General features: G+C 41.3%; 1 protein-coding gene and 2 long non-coding RNA genes across 3 annotated transcripts; 2 read left to right on the top strand and 1 right to left on the bottom strand.

The window, feature by feature from the left end:
- Positions 1–1,980: 1,980 nt before the first annotated feature.
- LOC115595307 (beta-2-microglobulin-like) lies at positions 1,981–7,008 on the top strand. Its single transcript, XM_030439600.1, has 4 exons — positions 1,981–2,239; positions 4,697–4,969; positions 6,056–6,088; positions 6,190–7,008. The coding sequence occupies exons 1-3, from the start codon at positions 2,173–2,175 to the stop codon at positions 6,067–6,069; spliced, it is 354 nt and encodes a 117-aa protein (XP_030295460.1). The 5' UTR covers positions 1,981–2,172; the 3' UTR covers positions 6,070–6,088; positions 6,190–7,008.
- A 12,966-nt stretch (positions 7,009–19,974) lies between these two features.
- LOC115595195 (uncharacterized) lies at positions 19,975–21,634 on the top strand. Its single transcript, XR_003986658.1, has 2 exons — positions 19,975–20,360; positions 21,125–21,634. It is a non-coding gene; the product is annotated as an uncharacterized LOC115595195 (long non-coding RNA).
- Positions 21,635–21,704: 70 nt separating this feature from the next.
- On the bottom strand, positions 21,705–22,945 carry LOC115595194 (uncharacterized). Its single transcript, XR_003986657.1, has 2 exons — positions 22,495–22,945; positions 21,705–22,142 (listed from the first exon to the last, which is right to left on the bottom strand). It is a non-coding gene; the product is annotated as an uncharacterized LOC115595194 (long non-coding RNA).
- Between the last annotated feature and the right edge of the window lie 54 nt (positions 22,946–22,999).

Here is a 22,999-nt window from a genome sequence, read left to right as displayed (position 1 = left end):
CCTCCAAAGGATGAAGACCCTGAATTGAAACACAGCACATGTGGTTACGTCCACTGGCTCTGTTGCAGCTTCGGCAGTCAGGATGCTCCAGGGCAGATACACAAACAAAACAACATTGTTACAGCCTAGCTTAGTATCACAATGTCAAATACTACTTCCACAGCAAAATTTGTGATTCAGAAGTATGGAGCCAGAACGGTGACTTTAAAATTTGGCATCCAAAAAAAAAAATTGGCATTGAAAACAAAACCAGTACTGAAAAAAGAACATTGTCATTGAAACATTTGTATTGAAAACAGTTGTATTGGCATTGAAACAAGTATTGGCACTGAAAAAAGAAAGTAATTCAAATAATTCAAATCCGAAAATATTATCATTTTATTTTATTGGGATTTTTTTGTATTTTTCAATGACAATCTTCAGATTTTTTCTTCATGTCACTTTTTTTTCTGTGACAGATTTTTTTTACAATGTCAGTTTTTTTTCAGTGTCACTGATTTTCAGTTTCAACTTTCTGTCACTGTTTTGGTGTCGAGAGGGAGGGGCCTGAGGGGAGGGGCAAGTAGAGCGTGGTTTGCATATCATTTGAGAAGGTGATGGCAGCAGCCTGCCAGAAGGCGGGGCTGGACGGTCCAGCCATAATACCGTTGTAGCCGGCCGTCTCTGGGCAACACAGAGCCCAACTACCTCGCAGACTTTTCTTCAAGCTCTCTCCTGATGTGTCCAAGTCTCTGTGTATCTGGTTCTGTCGCGGAGCTCCCGAGCCCCGCTCCTATATGCGTATGGAGTGTGGTAGTAGTACCTGGCGCCGAGCACGGAGCATTAGCCACAGTTAGCATAACAGTAGAACAGCCTGTTGCTCCGAGCCGGGACTGCAGCGCCGACAGCAGCGCTCTGGTCTGCTCCCCGAGCTCTGTGCCACCGCACCGCTACCGGAGACCGGACCTCCCGAGCTCCAGTATATATGCGTATGGAGTGTGGTAGTAGTACGGAGCTAACGAGCATTAGCCACAGGTTGTTCTACTGTTGTGCTGACTGTGGCTAATGCTCCGTGCTCGGTGCCCCGGTACTACTACCGCACTCCATACGCATATAGGAGCGGGGCTCGGGAGCTCCGGGACAGAACCAGATACAGAGAGACTTGGACACATCAGGAGAGAGCATGAAGAAAAGTCCATCTGTCACTAAAAAAAAAGTGACATGAAGAAAAAATCTGAAGATTGTCATTGAAAAATACAAAACAAATCCCAATAAAATAAAATGATAAGATTTTCGGATTTGAATTATTTGAATTACTTTATTTTTTCAGTGCCAATACTTGTTTCAAGTGTTACAATGACAGTTTCTTTTTTCAGTACTGGTTTTGTTTTCAATGCCAATTTTTTTGTTGGATGCCAAATTTTAAAGTCACCGTTCTGGCTCCATACAGAAGCACCTGATGTTGAAATTGCCGTCTGCCATTATGACCATGTCTATGTAAAGTAACTTTGCTTTTTATATGCATATCTAATCAAGTAGGCCTCGGCCTGTCATCACAAGTTGTGTGTGTTATAGGAATAACAAAGAGAAGTCCTATGAATCCCTCTTAACTCTTTTCTTGACTTATTATTATTAGTAGTAGTAGTAGTAGTAGTAGTATTAGTATTATTATTATAAACAATATTATCATTGTTGTTATTGTTATTATTATTGCTATTATTATTATTATTATTATTATTATTATTATTATTATTATTAATAATAATATTACAATAACCATAATAATAATAATAATAAACTACATAAACTATCAAATAGGGCCAAAGCTCTCACAAGTCCCAACTTGAAGGCAGATGAAAGAAGCATGAGGTGATTATTATTTGAAACTACGTAATAGAGAACAACATGATGGACTCCACTCTACATAGCAACAGCTCCTCTGGAATTGTTACTGGTGGAAATTATGTTACCGCCCTAGGTACGTCGAAACATGATATGTGGGCGGGGTTATAGCGTTTCACTAGTTGCCTGATTCGTTTAGAAGTAGGAACACCACCCGAGCGTCTTGCTGCTGGCAATACCTCTAAGATATGTCTACTTTCGTTTTTGGTCACGGAGCAGCTTTCTCGTCTCTAACCTGAATACATCTTCAGTAACTTCTCCAGTGCTCAGAGACCAATTAAAGGTGAAATCATGACGACATCCGTCTTCGCAGTTGTTTTTGGACTGCTCTGTCTTCAGTGCTCAATGGCCAAAGAATGTAAGTAGCCTTCTATACCAGTTTATAATTTACAAATGGCGAGTTGTTATATCTAAGTCTCCGACATGACATGTCGCCTACGACTAAGAGCCTCGACATTTACTGCAGATTCAGTGTCAAACTTCGGCTATACCCAATATGTAGAAATAGCCCTGGAAATAGTTCCCCTTGAAAGAAAGTAAACACTTTCAGAAAGGTGGCTTCGCACGAATCAGGACGTACAGTGTAAAGGTTAATGTCTTTCTAGAAGCTGTGACGTCGTAAATAAGAGGCCTACCAATCCACGCTGTGTGACGCATATATTTTTAAAAATCTGTCTTTTATTAAAATCAAAACCCATGAATGCATAACAAATATTGTCTCCCTACCCTTACCCTTTTCCTTTTGCTCAGTATCCTTAAAGTTAAATATAACCAGAATATAAAATGAAAAGGATTGTTTTAAAGACGTGTATCCATATTAGTTTACTGGACATTTCGTGGACCCAGAAATTGTGTTTAGTATAAACTTTTATTATTGAAATGTAATCTATAGGCCTAGTGGAAAAAATTCTACTTGGTTGCTAAGAGTTTCATGTTGGGCAATTTGCGCAATTAGCATAATTAACTAAATAATGGGAGACACTACAAGTGAAGAACAGGGACAATTTTTTAACTAATATATATCACCATGAAACTTACCCAGTTGATTACTTACAGCACAAAGGAAGCAGAGGATACAGACAGTCAGGGACATCCAGACCGATCCAGCTAAGAGAGACCCTGCTCATAGAGATGCAGACAACAGGATATGTGTTCCTCACATTAGGATGAGACAACAAATGTGTTTTTTATATATACTGAGGTATAAGGAGATTAAGGTAAAGATAAACATAATAACAAGAAAAATACATAGGATTCCCTGGTTTTCCCTGGTCTTATGAAATATCTATTTGAAAGTAAGCAGTGTCACGTATATAATTATATTATGGTTATAGAATTTGCTTATTCTAATTTATAATAGAAAATGAATGTCTACATGAAACAAAAAATTGGATTGGATTGGATTGCATTGTAACCAAACCGTACCCAATTCAATTTTTCCAGCCTGAATCATATTGAATTGTTCTGTAATCAAAAGAAACATCCCTGAATTGTACGGTAGCCCATGTATGTAGCTACATAAGGAATCGTCTTATAAGGGATAGATGCACACAAAATCATGTAGACCAAGACCAATCCTAGGATTTATAACACAGAAATGTCAACCTTCTGAATAGTTTGGTCATTTATGTACACAGTACTTGGTTGGGGCTGTTATTGCAAGAATTACTGCATCAATGCGGCGTGGCATTGCTGAGGTTGTTATGGATGCCCAGGTTGCTTTCATAGCAGTTCTCAGCTCATATGTATTGTTGGATGTGGTGTCTCTCATCTTCCTCTTGACGGTACCCCTTGTTTTCTTTATGGGGTTAAGGTCAGGTGAGTTTGCTTGCCCAATAAAGCACAGTAATACCATGGTGAGAAAACCAGTTACTAGTCCTGCTGGAAAATGAAATCAGCATCTCCATACAGTACAAATCTGCAAAGCAAGAGTCTTTAAGGATTCTTTAAGGTTCTTTGTGTAACACTGGGAATGAAGAGGAGGAAACTGTATTTCCTGCATAGTGAATACCAAGGAAGAATTGATATGGTAAGAAAAAACATTGAATCAGAGAGGACCAAGCACAGAACCATAAGGGATGCCTTGGGATGGAGGAGTGTTGGAGGATGTGCAGTAGTTGATGTTGATGAACTCTACACTTGTCTGTCCTTGGTCAGAAGAGGGCAGTGCTGGGGATATTGAGGGATTATTCCAGGTGGGAAAGAATGGTTTCTTTCCCCAACCAGCTGTGTTTTGACTCCAACACGGCGCAGCAACAGCGAGTTGTGAGACCAAGAAGTTCCTGTTATAATTAAAAAATCATGCTCAAATGGAATTAGAGGTATGTGTTATATAAACAACAACACAAAATGTTCCATCCCGAAGGATTAGAATAAGTGCTTGTATTTGTCTCTTTTTGGAGACTTTAGTGTTGGCGTCAACATGAAGAGATTAATTTCGGATGTTATGTTGTTTCAGTGTGTGTCTTCCTGTCTGCTCCGTGCTGAATTTGGCTGAATTGCTGCACCTGGCTCTTGCATATCTGCTTCGGCCAGAGTGCTGGTGAAGCAGATACGCAACGCAGCAGTGGAAGTAATCATATAGACTCGAGTGAAACCTATTGGCTCTACTGCCGTGGCGTAGCCATGATGGAGCAGAGCTGCACCAGTTGTGTATCTGGTGGAATCTAGCCGTTAGTGACCAGAATCGTTGGTGACTTTGAGGAGTGCCGTAATACTAAGATATTTTTTAAATCTGAAATTAGTTTTTTGAGTTTTACTATGATTTCATCAAATTGTTTCTGCACGTGTCAAAGATGTTTCTGTTTCTATGTAGCTCCACCAAAGGTTCAGGTGTACAGCCGTGTACCTGGAGAGTTCGGGAAAGCCAACACGCTCATCTGTCATGTGAGCGGCTTCCACCCACCAGAAATCACCATTGAGTTGCTCAAGGATGAAAAGGAGATGCCTGGAGCCAAACAGACTGACCTGGCCTTTGAAGAGAACTGGCACTACCACCTCAGCAGACATGTGCGCTTTACTCCAAGCGAGGACGAAAAGTATGCCTGCAGAGTGACTCACATGGGAACTTCAAAGACGTTCATTTGGGGTATGTGTCTGTCTCTCTGTGTACTGTCCTTTATTGGCATGACAACAAATACAGTATGCAAGTATTCAAATAAGAATTTCAAATAAGAAAATTATTATAGTCGACAAAGATAAATGATTTTTATATACATTGTTTTTTTTACACATTATTTCGCTATATAACTCCAAACTCAAATAAATTCAACTATAAAGTGCAGTTTGCTGTTGAATTTTAACGTTTCTCCGAACAGAAACTTAGTCCCCCTGTGTGTAAACCAGCCATGATGTTGGGTAAATAAAAGTACCTCAACAGAGTGATATGTAATGGACAACAATGCAGATTGAATGGCAAGTCTTCTGCTTGTTGGCTTAAGACAATTAAGAGCTAATCCAGACTGCTCCATAGGTTAACTTATTGAAGGGCACCACCTCTCACTTGTGTCAAAGTGGGTGTCAATGCATGCTCTCCGTCATCAGGCTGTTGCGCCAGAATTGACGATGCGTTCAGGTGTGCTCTCAGTCAATGGGAGAATAGAGTTTCAAAGCTGGGGCACTGTAGCAACCAGGCATAGCATAAGCCACTTTAGCCAGGACACTGGCTTTGCTGCAGGCTTTGATAGTGCTTTGAGGCAGCATTTTAGGTTTTGGTTTACTTTAAGGCCTCTTTATTGTAAAGACCATATGGTGGTGGGGTCCCAACACCTTGCCACCAGGATCTTCCTCAGTGTCACCCACATGTATGTACATGTATGTATATGTATGACATGTGCCACTGCTATTGGATTACTGTAGTAGCGGGACTGAGAACGAACAATGAGAGACATGATTGAGCTATATTTGTTTAGTTTTTTGGTCTTTCTATGGCTTTATTGATTGAACAGTTTAAGAGGATGTAGAACTTGATTCACAGATGCATAAATGTGACTTTACTTGTATATTTGTGGTGAGAGTTATATTTCTATAACTATTCTAGTTATCTAGTCTATAACTATTTTATAATAAATGAAAGCTGAGATTGTAAAGACTGAAAATACAGTTTTGAGTTAAGGTGCAAATTGATATAACAGATTCTTATCATGTTTGTTTCTTCAATTATGTATCTCTACAGAAGCAGATATGTAAGTTCTGTGCCTTGCTTCAGGTATGTACCACATTCATCCTCAATGTCATTTTCTCAATTTAGCAAAACAAGCAAAATATTGAGTGTTGATAACAATGTTATCCTTTGTTTATTAATCACAGGTCTGCTTTGTCTGAAGAAAATAAGAAGATTGAAAAGTTTCACCTATAATCTGAGCATCAGCAAATGAGAGCAAAGATTGTGATGTGATTTCTGTCAGAAATTTAAAATGGCAATAAATTCAATAAGTGATTGTTGACCACCAAAGAGCAAAAGACTTACAATTTCATAGAAACAAAACTGTGGCTTCCAGATTTCATGGGTTCATTAGGAAAATCATTTTTTAAAAAGGGCTTAATTAATACAAGCATCCCCCATCACAATTAACCTTCTGTTTAGCCTCTATACTGTTTGACCCATAGCACATGTGTTTTACTTTTGTACATGAACCTGCTTGCTCATACTGCACGTGATTTCAGAAATAATGAAAAAAATTAAATCAACTTGGTTAAAAAAGATATGAATTAACTGATCATTTGATTCAATAATCAGATAGAAAGTATTGTTTCATGGAGCTTTAAGATAACTAACACTGATGATTGGGAATAATGTTGGCATTCTTTGTGTGTTTGAAACTTGCTCTATAAAAGCTTAAAGAATAATTGTAGCTGTTATCACTGGTTTGTCAGTGTAAATTATCTTGTTCTTTAACACCATGAGCACATTTTATTTTGTGAAATATTGATAGGAGTAAGTTTATTATCCAGTTTACATTTATAGTTGTAGTATGAAGCCAAAACCTGAGCACTTGCTTATGCCATTTCTGAAGTAGTAGGTTTTAGTTTGACTCACACAATACATAAACATGTTGACTTATACAGTGTGGTCAGATCATATGATCAAGTGTTAATGATTCATTAAATAAAAATATTTGAAAATAATCTGATGTGTTTGCTGTGTACTGTCACAATATTTTGAAATGAATAAGGCCTGAGGACATTTAGAATTTACCTGTGGTTTAGGGAGGCCATTGACGATTTACAAGGTAATCTGTAATTATACAACACAAGGTTGCACAATGAAATTAATTTTTTTGTTCCTTCATGCTGCACAAACATCTGTCTATAAATACAAGGAATCTCTGTCTGTCTGTCTGTGTGTGTGTGTGTATGTGTCTGTTGGTCAATTATCTCTGCGGATAAGGATCACACTGACCCGAGACTTTCAACATGGCTGCTGTGTGGTTCAGTGGTGTACATCTAAGCATTTGTTTGGACTGCAATGATACCGTAAAAAAAATTATTTCATAAATGCTTTACAAATTCCGCCGAGCATTGTCCACCAGAGCAACCACAGTCACGTGCGTACCAGAGCCAATCACTGCACACCGTGGCCATGTGCACACCAGAGCCAATCACTGCAGAGCTCAAGCCCACGACATACCTGAAGAAACAAGCGGATTTATACCTGCAGCGGCGCGAGCTGGACCGGGATTTTGCCGGCGGTTCGGTCCGTTCTGTTCTGTTCTGTTCTGTGCATCTAAACTGACTGTTGTGGATTAATGAGATTAAACGAGTCTGGACCGAGTCTGTTCGGGTCTGAGGAGATCCGGAGACGCGCGGACAACAAAGTGGAATCGGAATCTGTGGATGTTCATGTGTAGGCTAGCCGCTAGCTACACGGCCCACCTCCCGAGGCGACGGACCGGACGCATCGGCATGTCCAAAACCGGACCTAGGGTAAATAATGTCCGCCACGCTTTTTCGCGAACATTGCCGTCACGTTTGCTTTGTGTCTGATGCAGGAAGAAACGGTTAAAACGGGCTTTTGTCACGAAAGTGTCCAAGCAGCAAGTTTGGTTGTTGAGGAACAGGAAGTTGTGGGAGGGACCTAGGCGGATGATTGACATGCAACGACGGTCGGTGTGTAGACAGCGATATTAAGAGTTGAGAGATTTGTAACATTTAGCGTGTTTGGAGTGTGTAGTTAGTGTGTTATGTAGTGTTTGCTGTAGTGTGTTTAGTGTGTAGTGGAGTCGGTTTTTTGTTTAATGAGTCAGAATAATGAGGAGAAGCTGAATGTGGAGCAGGCAGTCCAGCTATTTATTCAGCTGGAAGGAGCTCAGGCAGACCTGAGCATTGCCTGCATTTAAATGTAAATAGTTACATATAACTTTGTACATTTTTTAAATGTATGCACAATTTAGCAAACAACAATTTATGTTTGCATTATAAGTAAAAAAAAAAAAAAAAATGGTTTGTTAAACATATTTGTGGTTTTCCCAGTAAAAAAATCTAACTTTTTCTACGTTTTTTTTTTCTATGTTTTTTTTGTGATTTTAGGTCCATTGTGTTAATACAGTATGTCAAAATGAAAAAAGAACTGTACAGTCACACATGTGAGGTTGTGCTGAAAATAATGACGCCAAGTAAATAGCTTTTAAGGTGAAATATAATGGCAAAATCAAAAATAGTCAAAAACAGCCAATTATACCCTGGAATATCGGATTTCACAACAAACCTAAATATCCCTGACGTCCCACCTTCAAACACAGCCTCATTTGGCCATCCATGAAAAAGCTGCTTAACCTCCCACTTTTTTTATAGGAATACACTTTTCTTACGGGCACTGCACTAGTATATATATATGTACAGTTATGTATTTACAGTAGGAACCACAAGTCTGACACCACTTCTTGTGACTTCTGTTTTGCATTTGTTTTGAATTACATTTTTTTCCTTTCAAATGATAATATCAGCTTAACAGAATCTTGAATGTCCTTGAATTGCGTTGTTTCACCCAATGAGAAGTGGTACTACTCTTCCCCTAAGACCACTTGTCAAGTAGGAGATTCAGAATAAATTGACCATCATCAGTGGCATTTGTCAGAATGCAGGACAGCCAGGAAAGTTTGGCAATTAAATCTTTTAAAAGGTTTATATCTTCAAAGTCCAAGAATTCTTTATATAAGCTAGGGCCCAGGAAAACACACAAATGTTGAACCTTATTCACTTGAATATGTTTTAAGCATTTTGGAGTCACACGCACTGCACCCTAGAAATCTTGAGTCTTGCAATGATTTGATGCTGAGACAACCACTCTGCATAGAATTACAATTCGACTTCTGACAATTAAATGTTCTCAAACTTTGTGATAATTTCCAGGTTAATGTGACAATATGAGATTTTCAATGTGGTGTAAGACCCCATTGTACACACAAACAGGTATGCACCCCAGAATTCTGCCTGTTGGGCATTTTTCTTTTTAAACCAAATTAATAGAAAGCACCAACAACATAGCAGTGGAATCTTGTCTTTACCTTTAAAGTACAACACCAGGTAAACACTGTACAAATTTGGCTGCGGTTGAATCAACCACGTAAACAATGTGTCCACCTTTCCTTGTCCTGGGGGGTATTCCAGAAAGCGGGTTTTGTGAAAACTCTGAGTTTGTTAACCCTGAGATGAGAGAAAAGTTTTCAGTTCTAGAAAGAGAGGTAACTTGAACTCTTGGTCTGTTACTGCGGTAACTTTCTCTGTGAACATAACCTGCTCACTGGAAGGTTTACCTGAAGAAACCCTGAGTCTGACGGAGCTGTCTGACAGCAGCTGTCCTTTCCTTCTCAGTCCGATCATGTTGAAGCAGAAATAATTCACATAGTTTTATATCAGGAGGAGAATTTAGAATTATTTAGATGTGCTCTCACTCCCTGACGAGGACTGAACCGAACAGCAAACCGCTTCTCATTAGGGGTGGGCGATACTGCAAATTTTGGTATCGATCTGATACCAAGTAAATACAGGGCCAGTATTGCCGATACCGATACCGATACTGATACTTTTTACCTGAAAATTCCTGATCAATTAATAATTTGGAACAATTGCCTTTAATTAATTGACCATGATTATAATAATGATAAACACAGGACAAAGATTTTAGCCAAATAAGAAAATTATATTTAACATAATTAAATATATAACCTATCTGCATGTGGCCCAAATAGGAATACTAATGTTCCTTCAACAGATACACAAAAGGGTTATTATTCTTGAGGTAGGTTATATATCTTAATATAAGTATATATTTTTGAGTTACAGTGAACCTGAGTGAGCGGAGTGAGAGAGGTGAAGAGGAGTGCTGCGCTTTAAGGACTGAGAGAGACACTGCACTCACACAAACTCTGTGAAGAAATACGTGTGATTTGCTGAATTTATAGAGGCAAACTACAACAAAAATATCAATCTCATCACGCTAGTATCGATCCGATACCAATACTCACCTTGGTATCGATACTATCGATATTTGGATTGATCCGCCCACCCCTACTTCTCATCAGTCCGTCATTTATATTCTCCGGCTGCACAGCGAATGTCAGGCTACCATTGGTGACGTGCTCTCAGATCTGAACAATCCTCTTCGTTTTTTCTTGTTTTTTTTTTTAAAAATCACTTCGCAGGTTAATCAATCACCTTCCAGCAGCCAGAAAAAGAGTAAAAAACTCACATTTCATTTGGTATTCTTTATTTCCCACAGATAACTACAAAAGTAACCATCAGTAGCCTATTGTATTTTTTCCAACAACGTTATTTCAAAGTCCGTGTTTCTAGTTTGCTGCCGCATTGAGTATAAGATTAAATGACTTCTAGTTCAATCTGTAGACAGTAAGTGTGTGTCTGCCTCTAATGTTGGCTCCTGGGGGTGAGTGACGCCCTCAGCCTCTGGTCACCCAGCGACCTGACTCAGGACCAGCTCCTCTGCCTCTGTTGGACGTGCTGGAGGTGGAGGTGAGCACCACTTCATGTTCATCTACTGAGCAGGATGTCAGGACACAGATGTGTGTTTAACATTATCTGTTGGTGGTAAAAGCTACTACAAGTTAAAATATCCACTGAATAAACTTTTCCTTTGTTTAATATGTGAAATAAAACCGAAGGGAGGAGCCATCGTGAGATTGTTTCTATATGTCATTTTCAGCTGATTTAAATAAAATAAAACAGCCTAAAATAAAATTAAACAAAACATTTAACAACATTCAACCACTTCCTTAAAGGCTAATATAAAAGATGAAGTGATGTTAAATGAAAATGAAAAGACGACCTCATCTAAAACTCTGTCAGTGGTTTTTATTACGGCCGCAGCCGTGTTACTTTTTTTTCCCCAGAAAATGTCTGTTTCCTGTTTTCTCCCGTGGCCATGGTGAATCACTGTATCGGAGCCCAATTGATGATGGCTTTTTACTAATTGTCAGGCACAAGCTCAACTCAGAGTTAACAAACTCAGAGTCAACTTACCTAACTCAGATTAGCTGTTCTGGAACTGAAAACTCAGAGTTTCACTTCACAGGGTAAGTCAACTCAGAGTTCAGGTTTTGACTCAGAGTTTGTTAAACTTGCTTCCTGAAACAGGCCCCTGCTAGAGTCATGTGCTCTGTCATCTTAGAACACAGTCTACCTGTTGAGTGCAACAGTATGATCCAGTATGTTGTAGTGAAGACATAAACGATGTGGGCACAACAGTCTGTGTTGTGCCTTTCAGCAGTAAACCCAACTTAATCTTCAATCTCTGTCTTTAACCTGCATAATTCAATATCAGTCATTCCAATATGCTCAATAAAATACTTTTAACTGCATAATATTCTGACTAATGTATACACTCTACCACTAACCATTTTTGAGTGCCAATTGCTTCATTATAAGTTCACTATCAAGGCAGACACCCTAAAACATAAATGGAAGGTATTGTCCTTTTTGAATTAGATGGAGTTTAGTGTAACGCCAAATCCTTCCTTCCCCAGTGTACTTTGTCTTCCAAAAATCCAAATGTCTTTTCCCCAATGCCTTAAACCAGTGGTTCTCAATTATTTTTTGTCATGCACCCCCTAGAGGACAGATTTTTTTTCGCGCCCCCCCAAATTGAAATACTATTAAGGACCTGATAATACTTATTTATTTATCTATATGACACTGTATGAGTTGCAGCATTCTGCATACAATCACCTGATTATCAAAATAGTTTCATGCTGTCCGCTGCCAGAGTTTTTAGCATAAAACACAAACAGGTCTTTCCCCATTTCCGACCGGGTTCATGGTAAACCCAACCTCTATGCAAGCATCGTCGTATTTCCTGCTGCAACCGAGAGATTAGCAGAAGAGCTTGTGTTTGTCTTTTTTTAGAGGTGTCAACACGGAGTGTTTTATTTTGACCGGATGTTACGTTGTTGTTTTGTCGCTTGACTTCCTGTCTGCTCGGTGCAAAATTCAGCTGAATTGCTGCGCCGTGCTCCGGCATCCGCCAGACATATAGAAGTCCTGCGTAGCTGTTCTGGAGGGCTCCGGACTGCCGGAGCTGGACGGAACAGACACGCAGCGCAGCGGACCTGGTGGAAGTAAACACATAGGTTTCACTTTCACTTTAGTCGATCAGCTCCGCTGGCGTGACGGAGAAGGAGACCTTCGCGTCCTGCCCTGCTTCTCACGCCCCCTCTCTCACTGCGCCCCCCCAGGGAGGCGCGCCCCACCATTTGAGAACCACTGCCTTAAACCCAGAATGCTCAATGACATATGCTGCATTCCATTGTACTTGGAAACGAAGAAAAAAAAAACCTCTGATACCGAAAGCACAATGAAATGGTCATCAAAGTCCAAAATACAAGTAAGAAGCTTGGAAACAATCAACCAGGCCTGACTTCAACAACATGCACACATGATGTCACAGCAGAATTTATCATAAATGACTTGATGTAGTGTTTGTGTTGTCAAATGTGCTGTAACAGCTTTGTAGCTACTATTTTGTTTTGTTGTTGTACTTTGTTAGGCGTCTTTGAATATTCAGAAAAGTGCTGTATAAGTTAAATGTATTAGGGCCCCCAGTGCAATCAGTGGGAGGCCCTAATGTATCTGTAAGTTGAAAGTTTTTTTCTTTCCTTAAATTTTGTGAGTCTGTTAACATCCTAGAGTCCTCTAAAAAGTGTCGGAAATATGAAAATTGAAGCGCCATTCAAGATGGCCAACTTCCTGTTAGGGCAAAAAAATCCTCAAAATGAATTCTTGGCTATATAATCAGACCCTGCAAGTTTAATGAAGATCAAAGAAGGGTCAAATCTGGCACGTTTTTCAAAGTACATACACTGCGTAAGTGTAAAGAGAATGCCAGGTAGACATCATCCAACATTAATGGATAATAATGTTATTAGTTCCAACTTAAAGTAAGCCGACTGTCAAGCTACATGCACCAAATCCAAGTACCAGAGAAAATAATACAGATACACAAATTAAACCACACCACCTAAATCAGCAGCTCCATCATTGCGCTACCATCATGGCAAAGCCAGAGTAATGTAATTTATTTTACCTGAATAATCCCATACCATTAATGGTGAAATTGCAGGTACAGTATAATGTCTACAGTAGAAACAATGTAGAAAAAATTTACAGTGTTAAACACCTAACTTGGTCACGTTCTCTCCACATGAAGAGAAGAGACTGATCCTGATAAAATACATGTAATGTGAAAATGTGCATTTAAATGACACATTTAGGTGGTCAATTTACATGGGTGCAAAACTGTCTACCTGGCCATTTCAGTCTGGACTGAGAGTCGCTGACTCTGTCCCTGTCCCTGTCCCTGACTCTGTACATGTCCCTGACTTTCTTTCGGCCTTGCCCTTGAAATCAGAAACAGGAGGTGTCTGGCCATCTCTGTGGCTTCACGTGCATCATACTGGAAAGGGATTTCACATTTATGGACATTGGTAAAAGGACATCAGTACATTACAGTACATTACAGTACAATGCATTACTGTCACTTAGGCTGTACAGAAACAAATTAAGCAATGACTTACCCTAGCTTGTGACTGCTATTGGTTTTCCATTCTGGTATTAAAAGAAAAATGGACGTATTATTTTGACAGTATTTATGTAACATTGCATAACAATAAAAGTCATGGTCAATAAAAAACAACAGCGAATGAAGATCAATGTAGTGTTCCCAATGACTCTCTAGATCCATTCCATAATATAACAGACACATAAATCTGATTTTGGTAATGTGCGTTCATTTGTTAAATTATTCGCCACATGTGTTTGTTGACATTAGAACAGCTGTAGTGAGAACGGGAGCCAGGAGGAGTAGCGGCAGCCCGCTACACAGTAGAAACTGGCACCGCGTTCAGTGGTAGTTTAGTAATCCACGGTCAGGGTTCTCCCCAGACGGTGGAACAACGGCGCTGCGCCGCTATACTGCTAGCTTAGCGCCACTATACTCATTTTCAATGTTAGCTGCTTTATAGCGAGTGTTTGTGGGCTGCTGCGGTCTTCTCTGACCGTCCGTCCCCTAGCTGACAGTACTGTTGTGTAGGAACAGTGACGTTTTGGCACCGCAAGTACCATGCAACACTAAATGTTTAAATCACAGCCCTACGTTGTATACACCTCCCTGTAATTCACTAACTCATTAGGCTACTCTGCTCAGGCCGTGACTAGCAGAGACAACCATGTTGCTGCTAATCAGTGTGCTTGCATTCATTCATCATGAGCAGACGCACAAAAAAGTCCCAACAGGGGCTGGCTCAATTTGCGGCAGCGGCACCCAGCTGCAGCATCTCTGGTGGCACTCCCAGATGCCGCAGCTAGGTTTGCCGGAGGTGCCACTGCATGCCGGGAGGTGCCACTGCGTGCCGGGAGGTGCCAGTGCTTGTGACACTGCATGCCGGGAGGTGCCAATGCTTGTGACACTGCATGCCGGGAGGTGCCAATGCTTGTGCCGCTACTGGTGACATCTGCCATGGCATCCAGGAGTGCCAGCAGGGGTGTCGCAGAACATGTTGTGGCAAATGCCGCTGTTTGGGCGAGATGTCGCTGCAGAAGCTGCTGTTTGGTGGAGGTGCCACTGCTTGTGCCACTACCCGTGACATCTGCCGTGGCATCTAGGAGTGCCAGGAGGGATGTCGCAGCAGATGCAGCTGTTGGGGGGAGATGCCACTGCTTATGCCGCTGTTTCTTGCTTCCCTTCATGGGCTCCCAGTAAAATACAGAATAGACTTTAAGACACTCCCTCTCACATACAAGGCCCTTCATGGTCTTGCCCCTCCCTACATTGCTGAACTCCTACACCCTTACTCCACCTCTAGACCACTCAGATCCTCCGACCTAGGCCTCCTATCTATACCCCGGTCCCTCCTCAAATCTAAGGGTGACTGCGCCTTTGCCGTCAGGGCCCCGTCCCTCTGGAACAGTCTACCCGATTCTGTCAGATCAGCTGAATCACTAAATGTCTTCAAAAAACTTCTTAAAACCCATCTCTATCATCTTGCATTTCCTACAACTGAACAGTAATCTTCCCTGGCACGTATTTGTTCATGTATGTTTGTTTTACTTTATCTTGTTGTTTACTTTCATGCTTGTTTTTTATTATGTTTTACTTATGTTTTATGTTTACTGTACCCTGTACAGCACTTTGCAAACATTGATTTGAAAAAAGTGCTATATAAATAAAAATTTACTTACTTACTTACTTACTTACTTTAGGCGAGACAAGAGGGTCTGGCTGCCTCCAGTGTGAGGCTGCTTCCTATACAGACTCCGCTCTCGGACCGCATCCAGCATAGACTATACATAGACGCCTCATTCAGCGCTGGACCAAACGTCGACGTCGCCGCCATATTGGAAGGCAGCTCCGCCCCGTGAACTAATACAAGTCAATGGAGTGAACTTTATAAAGCGCCTTCTACAAAGTGCTAAAAGTTAATGCCTCATTTACACATTCACACACATACGCAGGGCCGCCTTAACCTAATGTTAGGCCCCGGGGCTGAGAGGTTTTGTAGGCCCCCCATCCCCTCGATTTATAGAGTCTCATTTTAAAAAAGCATAATATCTAGGTAATCTACATCACAAAATGCAGTAGTTTCTTTCGAGACATACAACAGTGAATTTTCCCTCTTTGAGCCAGAAAACACCATAATATTGTTATTAACATATCACTGAGCCCACTTGAGTAGAAACACAATACACTTTATTTAAGAACCACACACAGCAACTTATGGTGATAATAAACCAAAATGTGTGCAAATATGATTTCAAACAATATTATGAAAAACATCACCAACCATCACCTGTCTGCACAAACATTGATAATAACTAATAACAGTATAAGCGAAGAACAGCAACAGATCAAAGTTAGTGACCTGTTCTCCGGCCTCAGTGGGCCTGTGAACCAATCACATGCACCTGCACAGACACACTCCATTCAGCCCCATGGATAGCAACATGGCCTAATGCCAGGTGCCAAAAAGATGAAACTGAGCAACATTTACAGGAGGTTTGCAGTATAATCTAAAAACATAATTTAATTGGCGGAAACAGAAATATATTCTGTGCTCAATAAATGTATTTGCATGTTTGCTTTTATGCATTTTAAGGTGCAATAATAACCCCTGCACTCTCACAGACTCTTGCTGGCTGCGCTGCAGACCGCTCACTCTTGCTCTCAATCTCTCCTTCTGTGCGCTCAACTTCGCCTGCACACTGGCTCAAGTTAGCACTACGTTAACAACAGCTAATCTGAATTTAGCGTCTGATCTCCAAGTCTCCCACTGGGTTGACTTTGTAGCACATTTATATGGCTGTGCCAACTTTGAGAGTTCGAGTATTCGCCATCATTGCTGCACTCTGGCCTCTGCTGCAGCGGCGCAGTTACGCGCGTCTCCAAGCTACACCTCCATCCCGATACAAGTCCAGCAGGCTCCACATTGATATAGTAAATAGCTACCCGCAGTGACTCCACCTTGCTGAGTCGTTTGTCTTTCAGCTCCTGCGGCAGATGCTTTCTGAGCCGCGCGTGGCCTTCATTTACGCAGCGCACTCGAGCCGCTCCTTTTGCGGATGAACGCAGGCTGAAGGAGTAATCACACACGCCGAGGAGTCCGTGAAAGGAGAAATACGAGAACCGTGTGTAGGGTAAACTCTGGCCGAGTACGGGGTCGAGGTATGCGGTGTCCAGGTGGAAGGGCAGTACGCATCCTTGTTGTGCGCTCCGGTGTGGATAGGTCATGGAGAGCAAGCGTGGACATATGAAACAGGCTCCACTAACGCCTCTCTATTAATTAAAAAGGATAGAACATGTTTGCATGGGGTGTGATCCATCATGTTAGCATCTTTACTTTGACAGGACTCCATTTTCGCCCAATAAGCGCGCACTTTTGCATCAGTATTGTTTCCCCTGCGGCCCGGGTCACTGTTACATGGGTCATTTGACTCGTCTCCCCCTGACTGCTTTGCAGCCTGGTCCTTTCTCTGGGGCCCGTGTGCTTCCCCCTCCTCCTGCCCTCCACTGCTGCGGGCGGTCCCCTGCTCCTCTCCAGCTACATCCACCTGCGGGGCCTGCGCATCCTCCGCTCCGTCCGGTGTGTGAGATAGCGAGCTTCCCCTGGTGCTGGGTCCATCTTCAGCAGCAGCTGGTTTAAAAAAGCATTGGGATGCTCTTCAGTAATTATTTTTCGCTCAACTCTTTCTTAATAAGTTTTTTTCTTTTCTGGGCACCACTCTCAAACGTCCTCCCCGACATTTTCCACTAAATGTCAATCAATGGGCGCGTTCAAGTTGACCTCCTGCTGCCTGATCACATCAGCGAGATCTGCTGACGACAGCGGGGGCGGGGATACAAACGCTGCTATGAAGTCGGACACTCTCTCTTCCCGTAGACGTGACGAGACCTGGCTGAGGTTGCGGTGTTTGCCTTCTTCGTCGGTGAAGAAGTGGAGGAAATTGATTTGAAAAAAACATTTGGGCTGAGGGAATAGAGCAGTGGAACTGCTGCTGTGTTGCATGCAGACGACCGGGGATCAAGACCCGTGTCAAGCCTGTATTTTTGCAGAGGATGTGTTCATCTGATTACTTATCTGATTACTTCAAGAGTAGATGAAGAGCCTAAATGTTGTCTTACTGTAAATGATCATGTTCTGTTTTCCTTGTAATGTCACCATTAAATACATATGAACTTTGTCTATCTGGTACATTATAGTAAGTCTTGCACAATAACAATACAATTACAACAGTTATTCATTATTATGATGACAACTGTGCTTAGGTGCATCATGATTAAATCACAGCTGAGGGGAATTTGCTGACTACATTTAACAAATAAGCATAACTATAGACACATAAGATGATGCATTTTCTCATAGCAACATTTTTCACAATGAATTAAATACATTTCACTGAATGAATGAAATACAATAATCAGAACAAATGACTGAATCAGATGCCTTGTCCCGCTGCGCCATCTCATCACATGCAGAATAGCTCAGGATAATTCTTTGTATTGTTAATGTGACGGGAACAGAAAGGGTTAATTAATAAGAGTGGATAGTACAGATAACACTGGACACAGCAGTTAACCACTTCTCCATCATCACCCTAAGCTGACAGAACTGAGCAGTTTATTGACGACATCTTTCAGGGTTGTTGCGTTACATGAAGGATTTTATAGGTTTATTCATGGTGACTATCCCATAGGTGCAGCCACACGGCTGCTACTTATCTGAAAGTATTTGATATTTGAGTAGAAAAGAGGCAGCGGCCTTATGGATATGGAAATTCATCGAAACACACGTCATATACGTCAGCGTAGATGAGAGCCAATTAGGGCAAAGTCCTGACGTCATGAAGGTGGGTCTGGGGTCGCGCAGTACCTGGAGAGCAACTGCGCGAATGCTCTGCAGCAGCCTCGCTCCCGCGATAACTTAAGGTCATGTGACATCAGATGCGGAGCAGAAACCACTCCCATCCAGGTCATCGTGGACACATTTTAACCAGCATGCATCACGATTTATGCAGCGCTGCGCAGCAGACCCCGTACTCGGCCAGAGTTTACCCTACACACGGTTCTCGTATTTCTCCTTTCACGGACTTGAACTCGCCTAATCATAGAGGGACACACCCCAAAACTAAATATAGACATTCTGATAGGTCAGCCCACGGGCCATGGGGCCACGTGTGTAACTCCTAATTTGGATCAATCAGCAGCCACCTAAGGTGCGATTAGAGTGATTGACAGAAAACCTGACAAGTTACAAAACAATATGATCTTTTCAGCTCATTGTGAACCTGAACTTGGGAGGCCCCTGAACGCGTGAGGCCCCTGGGCTTCAGCCCAGGTAAGCCCGTGCATTAAAGCGGCCTAGCACTACGGATATATTCAGGAAACAGAGAGGAACCAAAAACAACGTCTGTAACATTCTCTGATGATTATAAACGTTAACTACTCCTCATATGTTCTGTATACAGGTCCGCACCAAATCATTTTATATTGTTTTTATGAGTGTTAACAGCTGCTAATGTAACGCTGTTACTGTGATGATACAACATGACAGTTATATGTCACATTATGTTACATGACAGACATAGCATGCTTTGCCTCTGCTAATGTTATGTTGGACATTGTACTGCTTATTCCAACGCTAATATACTACATTCAGCTTTCCAGCCGTTTCAGACATTCTATAATACCTACAGGAGGAACAGCCCACCAAATCACAGGACAAACTGAAACGGAAGGTGTTGTGTGGGTAAGCCCGACGGCAGCATGCCCCGACACACGTGGACTGCGAGGGCCCGTTCATCACTGCTTGCAGTTTTAATTCATTACTTGTGTTGCTGTTGTTGTTGTTGTTATGAATGTACGGCAGGCTGTAGCCAACGATTTATATAGCGTAATTCATTACTTATGGGAAACATTTTAAAAGCAACAGGCTTGCCTCCAAGCAGCACAGCAGAAGGGAGAAGTGCGTGTAATGCGGAAGACGTCGCTGGCGCTGGAGCCAGGTCAAACCAACCAATAGAAACTCTTCTCTCATCCACCAGCGTAGGCCCCGCCCATCAAGTGCAGTTGAAGTCCCGCCCCTTCCGGTGGACCCCATGGGACCTCTGGGATCGTAAAATATACATGGGATTGAATGGACAGAAAGTAATTATTTTCTGGTCCCAGTCGTTATATGCCTTGGATTACACAAATGTTGTTTGTGGGTTTAAATTATATTTTTTCACGTCAAGAGTTTGACAGTCTATTGTGCAATTGTTCAGCTAAAGGCTGTAGAGAAAAAATGATGAGAAAGACTACATGTCGCGTATGTGACGTCACGTCATCAACTTTTCCCTCCGCTGTCAAGTGGCTAAGTCAAGGTTCCTGTATTTCAAGATGCTGGTGTGTTTTGTACCAGTCCTCATTCGAGCAGGCACGGCTGTTGTTTCTTTCGGATCCCTTCAGATGTGAAGAATCCCTGGCTCAAACTGATCAGGTAAGAGATTTGTATATGCGAATTTAGCAAAGATAACTTAGCTGCTACCCAGCTAGCAGCTAACAACTGGCGTAAGCTAACACTAACTTTAACATTAAGTTCAGCCTTGATTTTCATAGTTTCAGTACATCCTTATCCTTATCATTATTTTACACAGTTGGAAAAAAAAAGAGTGAACCTTCTGGAATAGTGTGGATTTCTGCATGGTATGATGGTGCAGATGTTTTATGCATGACTGCTCATACAGTGTGACATGTTATAAGCGCAAGAAAAAATTGTCCCGCTTAAATTGTCTTCATTGAAAACCCTCAAGCCAGTGCTCCTGGTGACAATCAGATATCCACATTTTTATAACCAATCAGTGCAGAAAACCACACAATTCCAAAGGGTGCACATACTGTGATAGCCATACGTTTCATCTGACTGTGTAAGAGTACTTTGGCTTCAGAGTTGTGATGAAGGTAGTGAGCAACATGTAATGATAACATTTACTTTTTAATCCGCTCTTGTAATCTTGTAAATTTAAATACAAAATCAGACTGATCAGAGAGAGTCGAAACTAAGGAGACCAGCAGCCAGCCTTGCATGAAATTCTACTGGATTGTTTGTTGCCTAGAGTTAGACCAATAACATACACAAATGATTACTGCAACCGTGTCTGAATCAGTCTTTAAAGAATTAATTAATAAAAGGGATCTACTCATCCTTCATCAGACTTTAAAAGAAATCATGTTCTGCTTTGTTCACTTTCTCTCTTTTTGTAGGAACAGCTAAAGCCCCCAACCAGGACTGATGGACACAGGAATTTTCAGGTCAAGTGTTTTATTAATTTCACTGCATCACAGTTAGCAGTGTCAGCATACACAGCAGTATCTACAACTGACCAGTGACCAAATTAAGCACTTAACAACCACGAACATGTCCACAAGTCTCCCAGTCCCTCAAATTGTGCACAATGCACCACCCCATGTCAATCATATTACACGCAATATGTGGGATAGTGCCTTGTGCATATGTTGTGACTTTTCATCATGGCATTATTAATGCAATTAATTATTTAAGCACCAATAAGACCTCACATGAACGTTTACACACCAAAAAACAGTGTAGCTTTTTAAGTGAGTTTAAGTGAGCATTAATTCCATTTTTATCACAAGTTTATGTTTTCTATATTCTTCTCTCCTCAGCACCATCATATCCTGTTCCTGTGTGTCCTGCTTGCAAGTCAGCGCCTTGGATTTGTATACCATTTCAAATAAATTAAGTTGACTGTAGTTATGACCTTGAGCTGTGTTTCTTTGAGTCAAAAACAATGTTTGTGTTTAAAAACAATCAGACACAGTCTTTAACAGAATACACGCTTACTTTATTCCCAATGTGAAAGATGACAGTCATTTACCTAGATTAGTGTTTATAACTTAGATTTCATTCAAATCCTCAAGTTCAATATTCATGTCAGATAAATTGTATGGGCTGTAAGTGTGATTTTATATTTTATCACCACACACACTCATTTGTAAAAATCTTACCTGATGTTTCAATGGCTTAACTATGATATTAAGCCTAATTGCAAAGATATAATTACAGTGTAGGACAAAAGACTGGCAGAACAAAGTGTGTTGTACATGTCGCACATGATATGTCCATCTTATGAGATATTTGCTGACGTCTCCAGAAGAGTGAGAAAACAATACTCCTCAGAGCCATCTTCAGGCACACCGCTTGAAGGGACCATGCTGAAGCTCACAGTGAGGGTCATGTCTTCACTGTCCTGGCACGAGTCTAAAGGGAAAAGGAAAACAAAACACACATATAGGCAAGAATATACAATAGGACTAACACCACTCACTACTAGCAATGATAACACACTGACCATGACGAGGGCATTTGATGCATACTCATATCGGGAGCTTCATTTAGCTACTAGAGCTACGGCAGTTAGCTGGCTAGCAAAATATGTGAGATGATTCAGACTGGGTTTGGGTATATTAGTATTTGCATGTTCTGCTGGGTATAACAGACGCTAAAGAAATTGGTAACTTTGCTGACTCTCTTATCGAGAGCTTAAGTTAGCCACTACACTACAGCACTTGCAATTAGCTAGCTAGTTAGCTAGCGAAGTCGTAACACTCACCGAAACCTTATAACGATGCTCCCTGCGACTCGCGTGGACAAGACCGACCATCTCCCCATCGGCATGGTTGCAGCTCTCTACATGCCCCGACTTATAATGATGTTCGCCTCTTTCTAGGCTGTTATCCTCCCCTTGGAAAAAAGCGGTGAAGTAGTGCAGAGAGATCGCCAGAGAGCGGGTGGTGACGTACATCATTCGCGTCGAGAGCGGCGAAGGGCTGTAGTTCACAAAGCGGCCTCACACAAAACCTAACATTATCAAGCTTCTTCACGCTAAATTGTAGTAATCTTTGCATGGAAAATTATCTTTAAAAACCACAAACAACATATGTGAAATTCATAGCAAAATTCAAACGGGACCAGAAAATATTTGTTATCTCTCCATTGACTGCCATTCATAATAATTCGCAACTGAGGTCCCATGTACCGGAAACTGAAGGGCGTGACTTCGCCACTCTATTCTCAAGCAAAACTTTAGAACTTGCAAGCAAGGAGGATAGGACTGA

The sequence above is a fragment of the Sparus aurata genome, chromosome 14 (genome assembly GCF_900880675.1).
Source record: "Sparus aurata chromosome 14, fSpaAur1.1, whole genome shotgun sequence".
NCBI classification, from domain to species: Eukaryota; Metazoa; Chordata; class Actinopteri; order Spariformes; family Sparidae; genus Sparus; species Sparus aurata.
Note: the sequence above shows the minus strand (reverse complement) of the source record. Positions and strands in the feature narration are given on the sequence as shown.